At 40.5% G+C, this 19,628-nt stretch overlaps 1 protein-coding gene across 1 annotated transcript in view; it reads right to left on the bottom strand.

Annotated features, from left to right (window-relative positions):
* The window catches only part of SLC25A12 (solute carrier family 25 member 12), a 192,678-nt gene that overhangs the window by 74,385 nt on the left and 98,665 nt on the right, over positions 1-19,628 (bottom strand). Inside the window, exon 12 of the mRNA XM_040357756.1 lies at positions 667-719. Coding sequence (XP_040213690.1) covers positions 667-719 — 53 coding nt within the window. The remainder of the gene's footprint in view (positions 1-666; positions 720-19,628) is intronic.

The raw sequence follows: 19,628 nt of genomic DNA, 5'->3' as shown, positions 1-19,628 counted from the left end.
TATTTAATTGACAGCCATCCGACGGTCGCATACAGCACGTCACCAGTTGCCGAAAGAAGCCGAACGTCGGTGCGGCTCTATACGATGCACCGACGTTCGGCTACTTTCGGGAACTCGTGACGCGCTGTACGCGACCGTCGAAAGGCTGTCAATCAAATAGGAACGCCCAGTCCCGCAGCCCATACCCGGAAGCGGCGGGAGAACATCGATCTCTAAGACGGTAAGTAATACATTCATTTAAAAAAAAAACACCCGATTCTGCTTACTAAAATTAGCCTCAATCTAATGTTAAAAATGTATATTTTGGGTGAACCTCCACTTTAATTTGGAAACACCCTTCGTAGTATCTAAACATCAATATATGGCACTCATAAATGGAATACTGCAAAAAGCTTCTGAAACCACCCATGTTTCAACACCTCTGCCGATTATGATCCGTGGTGAGAGAAGCCCCACGATTTGGATATTATGAATTTATCCATGGCTACCTAGACAAGTTCAGACCCCATCCCTTTTGATAGACCTAATGTAATCTTTGAATTCTAAACGAACAAACAATATTCATGCAGCAGGCAAAGTTTATGTGAATCTCTAGGTAAAATATTGCAGCCTATCTCTGTTAAAAAAAAACAAAAAAAAAAATATTGCAGCCTTTGTGCAACTTACCGTCAGTTTAATAGCTTTTTCAGGTGCAACACCTACAAGCTGTGGTAGAAGACCTGCACAGGATACACAAAAATAAATTAGGGTTTCATAATGTAATTCATAGGAATTGTTTAATGTTCTCTTCATCTTCATTTACAGCACTAATTCTGAGCTGCTAAAAAATAAGTATTTTATAGAAGTTTAGGTGGTTTCTACTTTCTACAAAGAGCTGGAACACACCTCAAGCATTCAACATATAATAAGCACAATATACAATTAAATAAATACATCATCAATTTTTTAATTACCCCACTTGTAGTATGCCTAAATAGTAGACTTTCAAGCATGGGATTGAGCATATGCATACATGATCTGTAGCAGGCAGTTGATCATGTACAGTAAGTGAAAGGTGTTCATTCTCCAAGGAAATAGGTCTACTTGTGTGTGAGGGGCATGTAGAGTCATTCAATGATTTTTCCTATATATCCAGTCATTTCTACAGTGTTAACCTTTGCAGCTAACAGGTAATCCCATTATAGTGAAGGGAAGGGAATAAGGCGCTTAGTTTGAGAGAGTGAGGGTAGGGTTCAGGAAGGTGTGGGGAGGGCAGGGGGAGGAAGATAGGGGGGGGGGGGAAGAAAAGCCCAAAAAAATGTTTGTATGTTATAGGAGGGGATAACTCCTTTATATTGTTAAGAAATCATAATGAGGGCTCAAAGGTTACTTAAAAAGGTCGCTGGTATGGAACCCTTCTAGTCTTTCTGACTTTGGGTTGAAAGAGTAGACTGAATAGTCTGCACAGCCATCATGTGAGTGTGTATTGTGCTACACTCACAATTTTACTCCAGGATTGACTTTAATAGATCACGTGGGACCAATAGGCAGAATTTAAGGCAATCCTGCTATAGAACAATGTGCAAAAAACCCTCTACAAATGTAGAAAGACATTCTGGGAAAGGTAATGCTTTGCAAGGAAGATCAATAGGTTAAAGCCTTGCCCCCTGGATACTGAGTCAGCCTAGTGGGCCACATTGGCTTAGAAACACTGACACTTGCAATAATGAGCAGAATTACCAGACCAGTGGAGACCCACTAGATCAAAACAGCAACGTCCAAGAATCAGTGGTTCTTTAACCACTTCCATACCAGGTACTTACGCAGCTTCCCGCCCAAGCCAATTTTCAGCTTTCAGCACTGTCGCACTTTGAATGGCAATTGCGCGGTCATGCTACACTGTACCCAAACAAAATTGGCGTCCTTTTTTCCCCACAAATAGAGCTTTCTTTTGGTGGTATTCGATCACCTCTGCGATTTTTTTTTTTGCGCAACAACTAAAAAAAGGCTGAAAATTTGGAAAAAAAATTACGTTTTTATTTTTTTCTGTTAATTTTTTTGTAAATAAGTTTTCTCTTTCAATTACGGGCACTGATATGGCGGCACTAATGGGCACCGATGAGATGGCACTGATGGACATCGATGAGGTAGTACTGACGGGCACAGATGAGGTGGCACTGATTGGCGGCGCTGGTATGCGACACTGATGGGCACACATAGGCGGCACTGATGGGCACACATAGGCAGCACTGATGGGCACACATAGGCGGCACTGATGGGCACACATAGGCGGCACTGATGGGCACTCATGGGCGGCACTGATGGATACTTATGGGTGGCACAGATGGGCACTGATGGACACTGGGGTGGCACTGATGGACACTGGGGTGGCGCTGATGGACACTGGGGTGGCGCTGATGGACACTGGGGTGGCAGCACTGATTTTTGCCAGGTTGCCAGTCAGTGCCCATTTGTGGGCACTGACTGGCATCTTTTTTTTTTTCTTTATGCTTTTTTTTTTATTTTTTAGACTTTTTTTTTTCTGTCATTTTTTTTTTTTTTTGCCCACCCTGGTGCTCCAGGGTGGGCATCCCTGGTGGTCCAGTGTGGCGATCCGAGGGGGGGCTGCGCTGATAAACAATCAGCGCTAACCCCCCCTGTCAGGAGAGCCGCCGATCGGCTATCCTCTACTCGCGTCTGTCAGACGCGAGTGAGGAAGAGCCATCGACGGCTCTTCCTGTTTACATCGTGATCAGCCGTGGTTGGACACGGCTGATCACGTGGTAAAGAGTCTCCGCCGGAGGCTCTTTACCGAGATCGGAGATGCAGGGTGTCAGACTGACACCCCGCATCACCGATCGCCGCGATGCGCGCCCCCACGGGCGCGCGCGGCATGAAATCCTGCAGGACGTTCTAGAACGTCATGTCAGGATTTCATAACCACTTCCCGGACGTAAATCGGCCATAGGCCGGGCGGGAAGTGGTTAAAGGTTGCTTGATTGCTTTGGACATCTAGTCAGTTGGGCATTCAGATGCAGGGTTGCCACTCTAAAGATGGTATTACCCAGAATTCCTTCTTTCAAGAGGGTGTTTTTTACATAAATCACGCTCAATTTGTTGTGAATGTGGAAAAAGGGAATCAGGCTTTTTAGGTTTTAATTTTAGGGTATTGGTATTGGTCCTTTCATATGTTAGAAATGGCAGTTCTTGGGAACTGTGATGAGAGAGAGTATGTTGTCAACAGAAATGATTATCTGAAGGGAACAGATATAATGCTACAGAAAAAGACAACTTAAAAAAATTTAATAAAAAAAGCCGAAAAACAGGTGATAGTTCTAGGGAAGCAACATGTCAAAGTAGGACAGTAATATTTTGTCCTGTTGAATGATCCAGGGTAGATTGGTAAAGAAGAGAGAGGAGGTACGCAGCACAGGCAGATGTTCAGTGCCTCTCATCTCAGGGGACCTCAGTAGTCATGAGGACAGTTTTATAACCAAAATCAATTGTTCCCCCAGATCATACCTAACCTAGCCCATTGCAAACATCATCATTTTCTTCAATTAAAGAGGGGTTCATCAGAGTTTCCTTCTGCTGTGTAATAATTGAATCTTGGTTGTCTTTAAACAACTTAAAAAAAATAGTTGTTTTAGTGTCAGGTCACCTGTGGCCAGGTGACAAGTGCACCCCGTTGGGGTCAGGGATGCACCACAGGGTAGTGAACCCTATGGCCGACTGCTGCGATTAGAGAGGAAGCGTGAACCCAAAATTGCCCAGGGTGCGGAGTCTAAGACCCAGCTTTGTGTTCACCAGAGCCTCTAGTGGTGAGGATGGCCTTCGCTGCAGCTGGATCCAGGTCGCGGCCCCCCTGGGATCCCCTAGGTCACGCTCCGCAGGGAGAGGGGAAGCAGCAAGCAGGACAAGCTGTAGTGATGGGTAAGCCGAGGTCAGGGCAACAGGCAGACAAGGGTAACCGAGGGACAGGCAAAAGGTCAGGATCACAGGCAAACAGGAGAAGTCAGGGACGAGCAAAAAACGGTACACAGGAAGATAATCCTAGCACACTGCAGACAGGAACCAAAGCTAACAACACGGTTGAACAGCAAAGCAGACTAGCAGTGCAGTGGTTAATATAGGCTTCCTGGGATGGCCTAGGGGGGAGCAATACAGGGAGGAAGGTGATAAAAGACAGTCAGAAGGAGGGTCAGGCCTCTAATGAACACATGGAGATCAGGTAAGCTGCCAGACTTTATTGCATATCCATGACATGTAGCTTTACCAAACTGTACAGTTTTGCCTGCTGTACCTCTCTCTAACTTGGAAAGTACTTTCCTGCTCCAGCATTTCTCTGTAGGTTACTATTCTCTTGCAGTTGCTTGGGATGGCATGTGTTTCACATCTAATGATCACAACCAAACCGTTCAGAGATACCCTAGTAACATGTGTGGCCAAAGCAAGACTTAAGCAGCTGTAAATCTTCACTCTTGCAAAAATCAAAATACATACTAAAAAAACTGTTTTGTTGTGTTCAGGTTTTATTGAGCTATGCTTCGGTTTTGATACCCAATGTGGTAAATCTGTGTTGACACAAACGTATAATTAACCCAATCAAATTGCTACCATGCTGTTTTCTCCTACAACACAGATATTCACATTCACACATTTTAAATACACTTGTATTGCTGATAGAAAAGGGAAACACAATTAAGTACAAAAGGCTTATTCAAACAGCTGAAAAATAAGTTTTTGTGCTTCACATTTTGCACAAGGCGACAACCCCATACACTTCAATTAAGTCGAATAATATTCAATCATAACTCAATAGAATTATGCAATTTTGCATTTAATAAAAGCAATAATTGAAAATTGCTGTTTCTTTGTTCCCTTCACTTTATACTAAACAAACATCTAAAACTGCAGAAATAAGCTCCAAAAGAAAGAAATACAAAAGTGTTTTTAAAATTAGAAATTCAATTCTAACAATTTTGGATTAAAAAGAAAACTCCAGTTAAGAGAAAAAAAAAAAAAATCACATATAAGTTTATATTAGGCCAATATTTTTATACCTGTGCCTGCTTTTGGCTTTGAATAAGATCAGGTAAGTTAAAAGTATGTAATGCAGGAATAGCAATCAGCCCAAAATTTATATATGCACAGGTATAGTAGTAATAGGTGGGGTTAAGTGAAAGGGGTGGGTTTATCCTAAAGAACTGAACCTCCTACTCTCAGAAAAAAAGTTCCACAGAATCGTTATTTTGTATTTTGACATTTTTGTGCAAATTTAGTTTACAATATAAATAACTTGTATATCATCATAGTCTCCCATGGCACTATATATCATACAAAAGGTTAGTATGACAGATACTATAGACATAAAATGCTTCCAATGACACATATTTTATATATTGTATGGTAACAAGGAAAAAGACAGCCAGCCCTGATTGTGCAAGCTTAGTATCTAGAGCAGTATCTTTCAAATGGGGTTCCAGACTCTTCCTACAGCCCACCAATGCAAGATACATTCCTTTCACTGATCATCAATATAAGGAGGTTCTTCTGGGACTAAACACCAACTAAAAGAAGGCCCTTCTCCTACCGAACACCAAGGTAAAGAGGCCCTTCTCCAACTGACCACCAAGTAAGGGGGCACAGACAGTGAAAATAAATCACCACTTACATTGGTGGTTAGTGATGAATATGGACTACCAACTATAGGGGAAACTACCGTTTTCACGGCCTGCTTTTTTTATAGGAAAATCTGTGCAATTTTATTTATTTTAAATAGGAAAAGCTGGTGTTAAAATGGAAATTTAATCAAAATCTAACTAAGGCTAAGCCTATTCTATCTAACCTTGTGAAGAAAAGACCTGTCTACTTACCTATGCTGAAGCCCCTCTGGTCCAGTCATGTGATCTCTCCAGTGGCGACTTCTGTGTTGAGAATCGCTGACAATGGCTGCAAATGTCTGTGCTGCAATGTCACCCATAGGCTTACTGTAGAGTGTATTGTCAGCTGCCCCTCCTCTACACTGAAGCCGCCACTGACTTTATAATGTTATATAGAATAGGCTTAGAATGGGGATGGGAGTAGATTTAGCCTTAGCTAAATTTGGACTTTGCATCCACTTTAAACATGCTTGGTTTGACACTGGGTGCAACTGGGTACATGGGATTATCTGGAACCACAATTTTTTTTAAGGATTCATCCAAATTGAGAAAGGTTGATCTAGAAGCAAAAACTATAGACTCGAGAGGTGAGGTAAAGTGACTATAAGTGCCTTATGAGACACAGCATTAAAGAACATATTGGATATGACGATATGCTTGCTTGAAATGTTGAGTATATGGGTGCACCTTGCCCAGTGGCAAGTAGCATTCTGTATGTAGGAGAATACTATAGAAGGCAAATGTGAGTAAGCAGAGTGGAAGTCACTGTTAGGCCTTGTACACACGATCAGTCCAAACTGATGAACGGACTGAAGTTCATTTACTTTGGTTCACAGATTGATGGTCTGATGGTCTAATGTGCGTACACACCATCAGTTCAAAAACCGTTTGTGTCAGAACGCGGTGACGTAAAACACAACGACGTGCTGAAAAAAACGAAGTTCAATGCTTCCAAGCATGGGTCGACTTGATTCTGAGCATGCGCGGGTTTTGAACCGATGCTTTTGCGTACTAACCATCGGTTTTGACTGATCGGTCAGCGGTCCATCAGTCCGATTTTAAAGGACAGAAAACTGATGGGCCATACACACGGTCGGTTTGGACCGATGAAACTGAACTTCAGTCCGTTTTCATGGGTTTGGACTGATCGTGTGTACAGGGCCTAAGAATGGTATCTGAAATTCCCCAATTACTATAGATGAATTGCCAGAAGCGCTGGCTGCTGCTCCCAATCACAAATTCTCTGGTTCTGATGGCCTTCCTGCGGAGGTATACTCTATATACCAGGGTGTTCTCCTACCGTCACTGTTAAAGACCCTAAGCGAGGCAGCTAAAACGGGGCTGCTACCTGATTCAATGAATGAGGCCATAGTTGTGGGGATTCCCAAACCAGGGAATGATCAACTGCTCCCAGATTCGAAGGTTGTTCCTTAATATACAAGTACCAGTGGATAATATGGGAGGTAGGGCCATTCTTTATTTAGATGCAGCCTCATTTTGGTTTTGGGGGGGGGGGGGACTTTATCAATTGGGTACATGTCCTCTACTCCAATCCCAGGGCCAGCCTGCATTTTAAAAATGTCCTCTCTTCAGCCTTCTCGCTACACAGAGGCACTAGACAGGGGTGTCCTTTGTTTCCCCTTCTATTTGCCCTTGCAGTAGAACAGTCTTAATCCGCAAGGACCTTGACAGAGTGGGATTTCATCGAGGATCTTTTCATAATTTTTTTTCCCCTTTATGCAGATGACACTCTGCTTTATCTAGGCAACACAGCTGGCTCTTTGCAGACTCTGACAACAACTATTTTGACTATCGAGCAGCCATCGAATTTGTGTAATTGGGCATGTTGGAAAAGTTTTAAAAAAACAAACAAATTTTCTTATCAATGATGGGAGAATTGTGTGATAAATGTAATCGAAAAATAAATGTGCATATGCAAGGAAAGAAAATTCCCTGGAAAGAAAATAAGATTCCTAGCCACAAAATTATTTACATAGCAACAGGTGAAATTCAAGGCTTGGTCAAATTGGTTGAATTTCTAAATCAATGATGGAGCCATCGAATCACAAAACTTAAAGAAAATTCTGATTTTCAAAAGAAAATTCTTTCGAAATTCGATCATGTATGGCCAGCCTAAGTTGGTGTAAGCTCCCCTTGTCAGTAGTGGGCCGAGTCAATTTAATAAAGATGGTTTGGGACCCGCAACTTCTGTATATCTTCCAAGGGGTTTAAATGCACAGATTCTCGATTCCAAGATTTTATATGGAGAAAGAACAAGGCCCGTATTAGCTGCAACAACTTGCTGGCTGGGGCTAGTGTGACACTTCAGACCCTATAGCTAAACTGATAAGCATGTTTAACCCTAACTAGCCTGCGAGCTCTCATCTACAGATGGATCTACTGAGCCTTTCCTCTTCCTACCTTGAAGCAGCTCTTTGAAAAGTCTGGAAGGCCTTAAAAGAGACATTACATAGTGCTGGTCCTTTGGATTTTACCCCGCTATGGCATAACCCTAATTTTCCTGAGCTTTACAAATTGACAGGTTTCTCAATGTGGCAGCAAAAAGGTACGTAATTATTTAGATTAGATAGTGAATTATAGGCAAATGTTGTTTTAACTTGTTTCTCTCTCTTTTTTTTTATTATTTTCCCTGGCACCCTGATAGCAAAGATTAACTATTGTATTCTGTATTGTAAGGGATTAGCTCAGTTGCGGGGTGTGTGACCCCTTGGATGGGTTCACTACACACTGAATTTATACAGACAGGCAGTAAAAGACGGTTGAAAACAAAGATTTTGGTTTATTCTTCCATCTTGCTGGAAACAAGTGCAAGCATCCAAACAGCATAAACACAATCAAACATAAAATAAACCCTGGCCACTTTGGGCGTCTACCTTCCACACAGGAACCTATCTATGGAGTCTAGCACAGCCTACTGCTGGGTAGACAGTGCTGGTCATACAGCAGAAAAACAATAGTCTTTTGATTTTTATCACACAGAAAAATCAATCCTCTCCTCACCTCCACCGAAGACTTTCAGTACTGCTGCTCTCCTTACTCACAAAGCCTCAGGAAGCAGCCAATCAGTGGTAATCCTCTGGATTACTTATAGAGGCCTTTATTGCCTCATTCTGAACAGCTGACGTTTTCCAACGGCCTTAGACCTCTTCTGGCTACATTTGCAGCCGACGCCTAACAACAATGGGTGCATTGTCTAAACAAGGCAGAAATGTATGTCCTGTCTGTGACAACACCCACAGATTTACCTGACTTCCTGTCACAGTATATATTTACTGTATGCTTTATACTGCTAAATTTTGTCCGTGTATTATTCAGATGTGGTTTTTATATTAATAAAAAAGTTTGAAAAAAAGAAGAAGAATGGTATCTGGAAACTAGATGGGAAATGTATGGAAAGGCCAGACAGCAGAGAGCTTGGTGGGATAGTATTAGACGTTCAGACAGATATATCTGAGATACTGGTAGCCAGTGAAGGGACTGACAGAAAGACAACTTAACAGCAAGTAGTGAGATGAGCAGCAGAAAGTGTAGAACACAGAGTAGGTATTACACATACTGTAAATATTCTGTGGAACGCATTGATAACTAACAAACCATCAGACAATAAGCTCATTCCACAAAGCAACATACCAAGATAGGTATACTCATTTTTAATAAAGTTAGTTATTTTCAGCTGAGCCAGGTGAGATTTGGGAGTTACAGTCACTTAGAGAGCCTTATCCTTGTGTTAAAGCTTTGTGAATTGAACCTAATACAGGCAATTAAACCATAAACATGTAAAGTGCACAGCACCTTAAAGTGTATATAAAATCAACATTTTTTTAACTGGACAGAGTGGGAAAGTGTATAATTCCGATCTCTTATTTTTTAGGTGGATGTATCCTATTGGGGATATTTCCCGTTACACCCCATCTCCCTGTCCAGAGTACCACCCTGTGGTAACTCTAAAGAGATAGGGAAACCCAGCACATTAATGTACTAGAGATAATAGTCAGAGGACAAAGAAGCGTAAATTCCCTCTACGGACAGTAATGAAAAGCTGATAGGGATTTTAAAACTTCCCGACTATCCAAAGTGTTGAAAAAAAAAGTTTTGACTTTACATACACATTAAGACATGTTCAAGAACAATGGAGAAAGGTCTATAGAGCATTCACTGCAATGAAAAGGTAATAGCCAAATGCATTTCCATCCCTGGTAGAAAAGTGTATATAGAGCCCCAATGATGGCGTGGGATTTTATGGATGCATTTTGGGTAGTTCAAATAATAAATTGTATCATTGAGTTTAGAACCACAGAAATCATTCAGAGATCGTAGTACTTATAAAAATATAAAATGTTTAATAATAAATATAATCTATTTATACAAAAGCACATATAACAAAAATGATCACAAAAGGAGATTAATAGCACCGTGCAGGAGCATAAATGTGTGTCCCATGCTAGTAGTCCTACATGTTTCACCCTGGAGGGCTTCTTCAGGGACGCATGGACATATAGAGTAATCTAAAATGAATAAGGACTTTATGAGTAAACATACAGTGCTGCGCCATAGCGCAAGACTATATATAATTCTCAAACAATCATTACATACAAAAAAGATACAAGTAGAGCAAAAAAGAAATTGCATCTATGATTATCTGAGCAATATGAAAACAAAAATACAAATAATATATCACAGTTAACATCATTGTAACGAACTTCGCATATAATATGGAGCAGAGAAGTACCTCCAGAATGATCAATAATCCTCCTATAAGTGAAGAAGGTACGTCCCAAACACAACAGGTTAACTGCTGTGTGGGTGCACAACGAGCAGTACAACACAGATGACCCTAATGAGCCGCATCTAGCCAGTGGACCTGGGGTGAGGAATATATATATGTGGAAAGGATATACATTAGGCAGTTTAGTATCGGTTATAAAGGAGATGATTTCTCAAAAGCTGCTATTCTAGTACACATGAGGATAGTTCAAAAGAATATGATCAGGAAATAACATGAACATAGAGGACAACCCAAAATGGGTCGGCTTAATTAGTAGCAAACGATTATTGTTGCTTGCCAAGGGTTAATGTCACTCATCTAACGGTAAAGAGTAAAACAGTATGGGGTAGATTCAGATAGAAGATATGACGGCGTATATCCTGATTCGCCGTCGTATCTCGGAGTCCGGCTGGTCGTATCTATGCGCCTGATTCATAGAATCAGATACGCCTAGATTTGACTAAGATCCGACCGACGCAAGTCTCTTACGCCGTCGGATCTTAACTGCATATTTACGCTGGCCTCTAGGGGCGTGTACGCTGATTTACGCCTAAAATATGTAAATCGGCTAGATCCGCGAATCCACGAATGTACGCCCGGCCGACGCAGTACATTTACGCCGTTTACATTAGGCTTTTGCCGGCGTATAGTTACCCCTGCTATATGAGGCGTATCCTATGTTAAGTATGGCCGTCGTTCCCGCGTCGATTTTTGAAAATGTTACGTCGTTTGTGCAAGTCGTCCGTGAATGGGGCTGGATGTCATATACGTTCACGTCGAATCCAATGGCGTCCTTGCGGCGTACTTTGGAGCAATGCACACTGGGAAATTCCACGGACGGCGCATGCGCCGTTCGGGAAAAACGTCAATCACGTCAGGTCAAGCCTGATTAACATAACACACGCCCACCTCTTCACAATTTGAATTAGGCGGGCTTACGCCGGGCTATTTACGCTACGCCGCCGCAACTTTCTTTTAAGAATACGGCACTTGCCTGTAAAAGTTGCGGAGGCGTAACGTAAATAGGATACGTTACGCCCACACAAAGAAGCGACATTCTACCTGAATCTACCCCTATATGTATAGATAGATTGCAACAATAGTGATAAAGCATGAAAACTTGGTCCATCATATGTAAATACTAAAGACAACTTACATGTAGTTGTATAAACTGCCGTAGCACACTATTGCCAGGGATGCGGCTCATTAGGGTCATCTGTGTTGTACTGCTCGTTGTGCACCCACACAGCAGTTAACCTGTTGTGTTTGGGACATACCTTCTTCACTTATAGGAGGATTCTTGATCATTCTGGAGGTACTTACCTGCTCCATATTATATGCGAAGTTCGTTGCAATGATGTTAACTGTGATATATTATTTGTATTTTTGTTTTCATATTGCGCAGAGGTTCATAGATGCAATTTCTTTTTTGCTCTACTTGTATCTTTTTTGTATGTAATGATTGTTTGAGAATTCTATATAGTCTTTTGCGCTATGGCACAGCACTGTATGTTTACTCATGAAGTCTTTATTCATTTTAGATTACTCTATAGGTCCATGCGTCCCGGAAGAAGCCCTCCAGGGCGAAACATGTAGGACTACTAGCATGGGACACACATTTATGCTCCTGCACGGTGCTATTAATCTCCTTTTGTGATCATTTTTTTTATATGTGCTTTTGTATAATTAGATTATATTTATTATTAAACATTTATATTGTTATAAGTACTACAATCTCTGAATGATTTCTGTGGTTCTAAACTCAAATGATACAATTTATTATTTGAACTACCCAAAATGCATCCTTAAAATCCCACGCCATACCCCATCATTGGGGCTCTAAATACATGTTCAAGAACAATGTTTTGAGGGCTCGTAGCAGGAAATAAAAGACTGCAAAAACAATATCATGCTTCTGAAAGTTGCATATAAACTGGCCATTGTACACAATGCAGTTCTCACCAGCTGTGGAGGATCCAAAATTGTAAATTGTAAAATTCAATATGCATGGACTGTTTACAATTACACAAAAACTGAAAAGATCTTAACATTATTTAGTTTTACTATTGATTTCCATTATGACTAAAAGACTCAGAGGTTCAGTAAATTACTTCTGAAGCTTAGATTTAAACAATATTTACATAAATCAATATTAAACTGCTTATGATTTTTGCCCCGATTGGATTTTACTTTAATTTTAATCATTAAAATTTACACCCCAAATAAAATCAGAAGGGTTCGTGTCAGTATTACCAAATCACATTATTACTGCTAGTAAAATTCCTCTTTCTTTCCTGGCTACCAGCATGATTACCGATTATAATCATTATTTTACTTTATTTTCTTGTTTAATATATTTTTAATAAGGTTTTAATAAGGTATAAAAAAGGTATGGAAGGTAGGGAAAGTATGAAGGTAAACAGACACACTCAGTTCTACAGTGCAATGTCAATACAAGGTCCACTGAGCAATTATGAAGCATCAAAGTACTGTATGACCTTTCCAAAATGATACAGACCGGAAATATGGATTGATGAATATATGCTCATCTAGAACTGGAAACTGCTTTTCATATTCAGCAAAGCAGGACATAAGCTGGTAGATCAATCTTTTTTTGGTTTGGCTGGCTGGCTGATCAAAAATAACGAACCTATTCCCCCATTCAAGGACGATGGGGGGAACCACCCCCCTGTGCCATTTGTTTCCGGCAGTGGGACTCCTCCGCTGCCAGAATACACTGATCAGCACTGCAGCCAACTGGCTGCGGTTCCATTCAGAAGGTGTTGATCACTATATCAACTTCTCTCAACTGGGAGCGGCCATACTTGGACCAAAATTCAGCTGGTTCCTGCTAAACTGTCCAGATTTCGATCCATGTATGGCCAGCTTAGGGGTGACTATAAATGCATTACCTAAAAGGAAATTATATATATATATATATATATATATATATATATATATATATATATATATAAAAAACACAGGACGGGGTGAGTGTAGGAAGCATTTTCTTTATTACAGACTGCAGATTGTATATTGTTTTGAGTCAGACAGCCTTTGGTAGACTTGCTATGAGATCATCAGTGAGGCTCAATCACTGTGCAGGACTACCAAGAAAAAAGAAGCACCTTCATATGTTATGACAAAATATGGCCACCCCTATGTACAAACATATTTACAAGTTGTACATAAAAACATTTTTTAACACATGCCAACAATAAAATGATTTATAAAAGATGAATCTGCACACTGAGAAAAGGCCACATTTTTGGCAAATCATAAGTGACTCTTTTTCAGCTGAAAGCCTCTTCTTTTTAAACCAAGAATTGCACTTCATAATGATAAAGGTGCATCACGCAGTAAATTCAGTGTTCTCTGCTTGTTATATTCATCACATATGTTATACGAAATATAGAAAAGTTGTATGCTTATAAATTACAGAGATATACATTAATTTATTGATTAAAAATGCCCATAATTTATGAACATTACTATCAGAAGAACACATGGCAGAACAGAAAACTTCAAAACAGTTTTATTTATCAAATTTGAAAAATAGGGTCAGAGCCGAGTGCTCGGGGACCCAGTTGATTTCATAGCATGTGTGTTCTAACCTCAGCCTGAACTCCATCACAGATGTTTGTGAAATAAGACGATTCCTGATGTCTTAGCACATATATTATACAGTTATACTTTGTCCAATTCTCCTGATTGCTGATTGTGCTGACATATAGACATTCTTCAAAGGGTACTTATATTAAGGATATATCTCTTTTAGGTCTCATAAGAAGAAGCCCTGTGCCTGCTGTATTCAGCTGGGATTTCTTTGGCAAATCGCTGGGTAAAATCTTAAAGAGATACTCTAGCTGACAAAAGTTTTCAAATAAACCTATATCAAAACATAACCCACGCTTCCCCACTGCCTGACTAGCCTGTGCATTTACATCAATAGCCAGTATTTTTTTTTTTTAAAGATCAGTGAAACTTTAATTTTCTCCAAAAAACTTAAAGTGAATGTAAACCCTCACATATACCCAGTGATGTGAACAGCCTCAGATGATACACAGGGATGAAAACAAATCTCCCTAGATAAGTATTGTGGGGCAGATCCACAAAGATATTACGCCAGCGTATCTCTTGATACGCCGCGTAATTTAAAATTTTGCGCGTCGTATCTTTGTTTTGTATCCTCAAAACAAGATACAACGGCATCTCAGCTAGATCCGACAGGCGTACGTCTTAGTACGCCGCCGGATCTAAGCTGCAATTTTCTTCGGCGGCCGCTAGGTGGCATTTCCGTCGAATTCCGCGTTGATTATGCAAATTAGCTAGTTACGGCGATCCACGAACATACGTCCGGCGCATTTTTTTACGTTGTTTGCGTTTGGCTTTTTCCGGCGTATAGTTAAAGCTGCTATATGGTGGCGTACTCAATGTTAAGTATGGCCGTCGTTCCTGCGTACAATTTAGAATTTTTTACATCGTTTGCGTAAGTCGTTCGCAAATAGGGATTTACGTAGAATGACGTCACCGTCGTGAGCATTGGCTTGTTCCGGGTTAATTTCGAGCATGCGCACTGGGATACCCCCACGGACGGCTCATGCGCAGTTAAAAAAAAAACGTTGTTTACGTCGGGTCACGACGTATTAACATAAACCCCCCCCATCACATCCATTTGAATTCCGCGCCATTACGCCGCCAAAGATATACTACGCCGCCGTAACTTACGGCGCAAATTCTTTGAGAATTCGAAAAAAAAGGATAAAGTTACGGCGGCGTAGTGTATCTTAGATACGCTGCGCCCGGCGCAGAGGTACGTGGATCTGCCCCTACATGTATAGCTGGGTCTTCAGTTTTATATATTCTTTAGAAAGTGCAAAACAGGTTAGAGATTTTCTCTTCCTGTTCAGCACTGGGAGTGGATTCTTGCCATTCACTGTGTGACAGCTAATTGGAGGAAAGGCACCCCCCCCACCCCACCCCACCCCACCACACATAGGCAGAGACTTGTAGAGCTGTGCTGTGACAAGGCAAGCTTTCTGCTAATCTATAGCAACCACCCTCGACACAAAATGCATTTATTTTGTTAAGGAAGCTCAAGCCAATAGGTTAGAACCTCTATTAGGTTTTATTGCAGTCTGTGTTCTCATTCATCTTCTTACACTAGTCACCACCAAGACAGAAATGCAAACACTCGAAAGCTGGACTGAGCTGATCATAAAGGTCAACATTACTTGAACAACTTTTTCTGTAAGCCTCATTGCAATTAACCTACTTGCCAAGGGAAGGTTTTTAGTAATACCAAGTGGATACATAAGACGTAGGGAGTTCTGATTGCCATGGTTTGGTTAAATGGGAGTGTTTTTATTGCTATCCCTATCCTTGGTGTTCCACCATTCCTGGGTGTCTAATACAAAACAAATAACTTAGCGCCAAGGCAACAATAAGTGACAAAACATCAACATGAATGTCCAGCAGCTGTATCAAAGTGGCTCAATAGCAACACTACAACATAAAATATAAAACGGACACTGCACTTGGCTTAATAAATCAAAAAAGTATACATCAACTTAAATGTATATTAAATCCCACAAACGAGAAGAGAAACTGCTCATGCTCAATTCCAAAATTGACAAATATGTGCTCCACTGCTAGGTGTTCAGACCAAGTGCCCCACATGGATGTACACTCACCCTGGATGTTGACCATCTATCTCTAGTGTGGTCACTTGCACTTTGTAGGGGAAACAAACCCCTGAGTGATGTCTTTACTGGCTGGTCACAATGCAATTACTTCATAGGTGGAGAGAGAAATGACAGAGGGGGGAGCCCATAGCGTAAAACAGTAATTTATTGGTTAAAAGTTACAAAAACAAGCATAGGTAGGCTCACATGTTCCAGTGCCAATTAAGCCTGGCACCCAGTGTGTGTTCAGCATGTGTTTTTAATAGGGAATGGTCTGGCCGACATTCACTGGTTACCACTCAGTTGCGATGTTGGCTCAGTTACCTGGATAGATTCCTCGGGCGGATGTGGTGTCGTAATGATACAATCAAGTCTCAACGCATTTCAGCTAATGAGAAGGGCCGTCATTAGGAAGCTCTGAATTCGCCATCTTAGATGTTGGATAGAGATATATATATATCTACACACACACACACACCCTATGGGCTATTGCCTCACTTAGTATTCCAACATTTTTGGTCATTATTTACCACATGCTGTGCACATTAGGATACTCACAATTTAAGAAACTAATGTGGCATAGTTAAAATCCAAATAAAAGTTAAGAAAAAGACAATTTTATACATTATATTTATTAAACCTTAACATACATTTAATTGCAATTGCCATCTAGTGGTGTGTCAATGGTAATTATTAGGTGGTTATGTAACCCGATTGGATTCAGCCATCTAGTGGTCTATTTGGAAAAGTACATCTAAAAAGTTAAATAAACTGACACTAATAAATGTATATGTTAAAGAGGATGTAAACCTCTGGAAAAAATCCCCCATAAAAACAAACACATGCAAGACAAAAGGCATAATGAGTTAGTATGCATCGCATATTAGCTCATTATGAAATACGTACCTTAGAACGATTGCATGCAGTGCCGCCTGCACTCCACTCCCATGGCCGAGATCATTCCCCTTTCGGGTTTGCGGGCTTCAACGCTGTGATTGGCCAGAGTCGCAATGACGTCACTCCCGTGACTTGCCGGTCACGACACAGGTCCTGAAGAAATGGCTCAAGTGGGCCGTTTCTTCAGTGCACATGCGCTGACGACGCTTAACCCCTGGGGGGTCAGAGTTTGAAGTTCAAATATCCATTAATTTTCATTTTGGGATTTTTTTTATCATATTTGAACCTCTCAAGTATCCCTCAATAATATCAATAGCATAAAAAGGAAATTTCAGCAGGGTTGTTGTTGTGTGCTAGTCTGAAATGATTAGATGCTATGTTTTGGGAATCCTTTACGTATGTTCGTAATATGTTCACTCACACGTTTTGTTAGTGGCCTGGAAGTTCTTCCAACATATTGGTACCCGCAGGTACATTCTAGAACATATGTGACATTCCAGGTTCCACCTGTGATAACGTTTTTTTATGGTGTATTGTTTGCATGTTTGATGTGGTTCTTTTCCTAGACGTAGGTTTACTGCTTTTACAGGGACCACATCTCCTGCATCTAAAGAAACCTATGAAACATTGCCAAGATAGAAAACGTTATGCCCTAGTTTTCACACTTTCTTTTCGTTTGACTTTCCCTCTCTACACTATCGTTTCCATTTCTTGGTGTGTTTCAGTTCACTGATTCCCACAAAGGTTGTGGGTCGAGGGCTTGGGGGTGGGGTTTGTAGGGCTCTCGCCATTCCCTCCACCCCCCCCTTTACTGTGGTACCCCAATATAGTTATTAGATCTGTTCCACCCTCTACCTCTGCCTCTTCCCCTTCATGGTCTAGTATACTGTGGTGGACCTCTCCGTGGACTGTGTGTTTGATGATCTGCCTCTTGTAGGGGTTGTAGTGGTATTTGGGTGAATTAACCAGTTCCATGGCTGGTAGTCCTTGTCTCTGCTGTGGAGTATGTGAATTAGTAATTTGGGGGTCTAGAAAAACGAATCTTTAATGACCCTGTATGTTTGAAGTTTCAACATAGTTGCCCTCAGTATTCATATTGTTATCCTGCTATTTACAGATTTTTTTTAGTGGCATCTTACTTATCCCTCATATATTTTTTTAGTTTTGTTTTGGTATAAAAAAAAATTTCAAGCTATACATTTTTTATTATATCAATAAAATAGTACATACATACAGCAAAAGCATAAATGACAGAGTTGCAGTACAAACAAAACAGCAGAGATATAATCAGAACTGTAAAGGCCGTGTTTGTAAACACGGGCCTTGATGACCTAGACCAGTCTACCCCAACTGGGTTCTAACTGTAGGACTGGAAGGACGTTTTGGTATAATTTTCTAGTTTGGAAGCTGCTTTATGCAATTTATTTTGTCTCTCCCTATCTGCCGAGTCCATATGAGGAGAAATTCGCTTTTAGCTTAGTGATTTTCTGTTGCATATTTTGCAATATGTATTTTCTTCTATGTATAATGATCCCCAATAACTTCTGCTCACATTGGCTAAACCCTGGGTGTCTGTCCTTTTTCAAACTTTGCAGTAGTAGATAACAATAATCCTCAAACTACATCCTGCTCACTTTACTACTGTTGGAATAAGATTTAAGCATCATAATTCAAAAAATGGCTAATAGGCATCATCACACAGCTGCTCTGCAGATGTATTTTAGCTGCACTGGATAAATCACTCTTATGTTCAGAGCCACACACTTGCAGTAAGAAGTCACCAAAATCCTATGTTAAAGAACTGTACTTGCACAGAAACAAATTTAAAAAGCCTTAACATCAAAGCTCTGTTAAAATAAAGTATATGTAGACTGCTCACAAGGCTTGTTCTGTAAATATGCCCCAGTTCAAATTATGTTTCTTTGTATGCTCCCTATAGTGAAATAAATCACACTATTCTACTAAAAAAATAGAGCAGTTAATTTTCTGCAAGGCCTATGGTTCTATCAGGCTCAGGGTAACCAGAAATTAACAGAGCTAGCCGTGTGTCCACTTGATTCAAGGCCCAGTTGTCACAAGTGAAAACAATCACTCATGTATCACTTGAATTGTTCAAACTGTGGATGTGCTTTACAATTCATCTTTCACCGATCTTGCAACATTAAAATGCAATCTGATTAGGATCCAATTGATAGGAATCACCGACTTTGAACACGACCATGGTCTTAAGATATTTATGTATTCTAGATAAATTTACTGGTATTATCCCCAGTACAAATTATGTGTATGATGACAGTCCGATTACGAGGTAATTATACCACCCTTCCAATCCCAACTGACCATCAACTGAGTTTGAGTAAGATGCTACATGTCATTTTAGATGAAGAAAGAGAAGGATTACCTGACTCTATCACAGCTGAAGAGTTCATCTAAAATCTTATATAATCAGTAAAAATAAATTTTGTTCAATATCAGATGTCCGTATTGGTGGAAATTGATCTCTTTACTTTTATTCCCAAAGTTTACAGGGCTACTGCTTCATGGTGTGACTTCCCAGAGGAAAATAAGACATAGCCCACCTAACATAAGGGAAGCTTTACCAAGCAAGCCATGTCATAT

This window comes from Rana temporaria, chromosome 6 (genome assembly GCF_905171775.1).
Source record: "Rana temporaria chromosome 6, aRanTem1.1, whole genome shotgun sequence".
Lineage (NCBI taxonomy): Eukaryota > Metazoa > Chordata > Amphibia > Anura > Ranidae > Rana > Rana temporaria.
The sequence above is the reverse complement of the archived record's forward strand: the minus strand, read 5'-3'. Positions and strand labels throughout refer to the sequence as shown.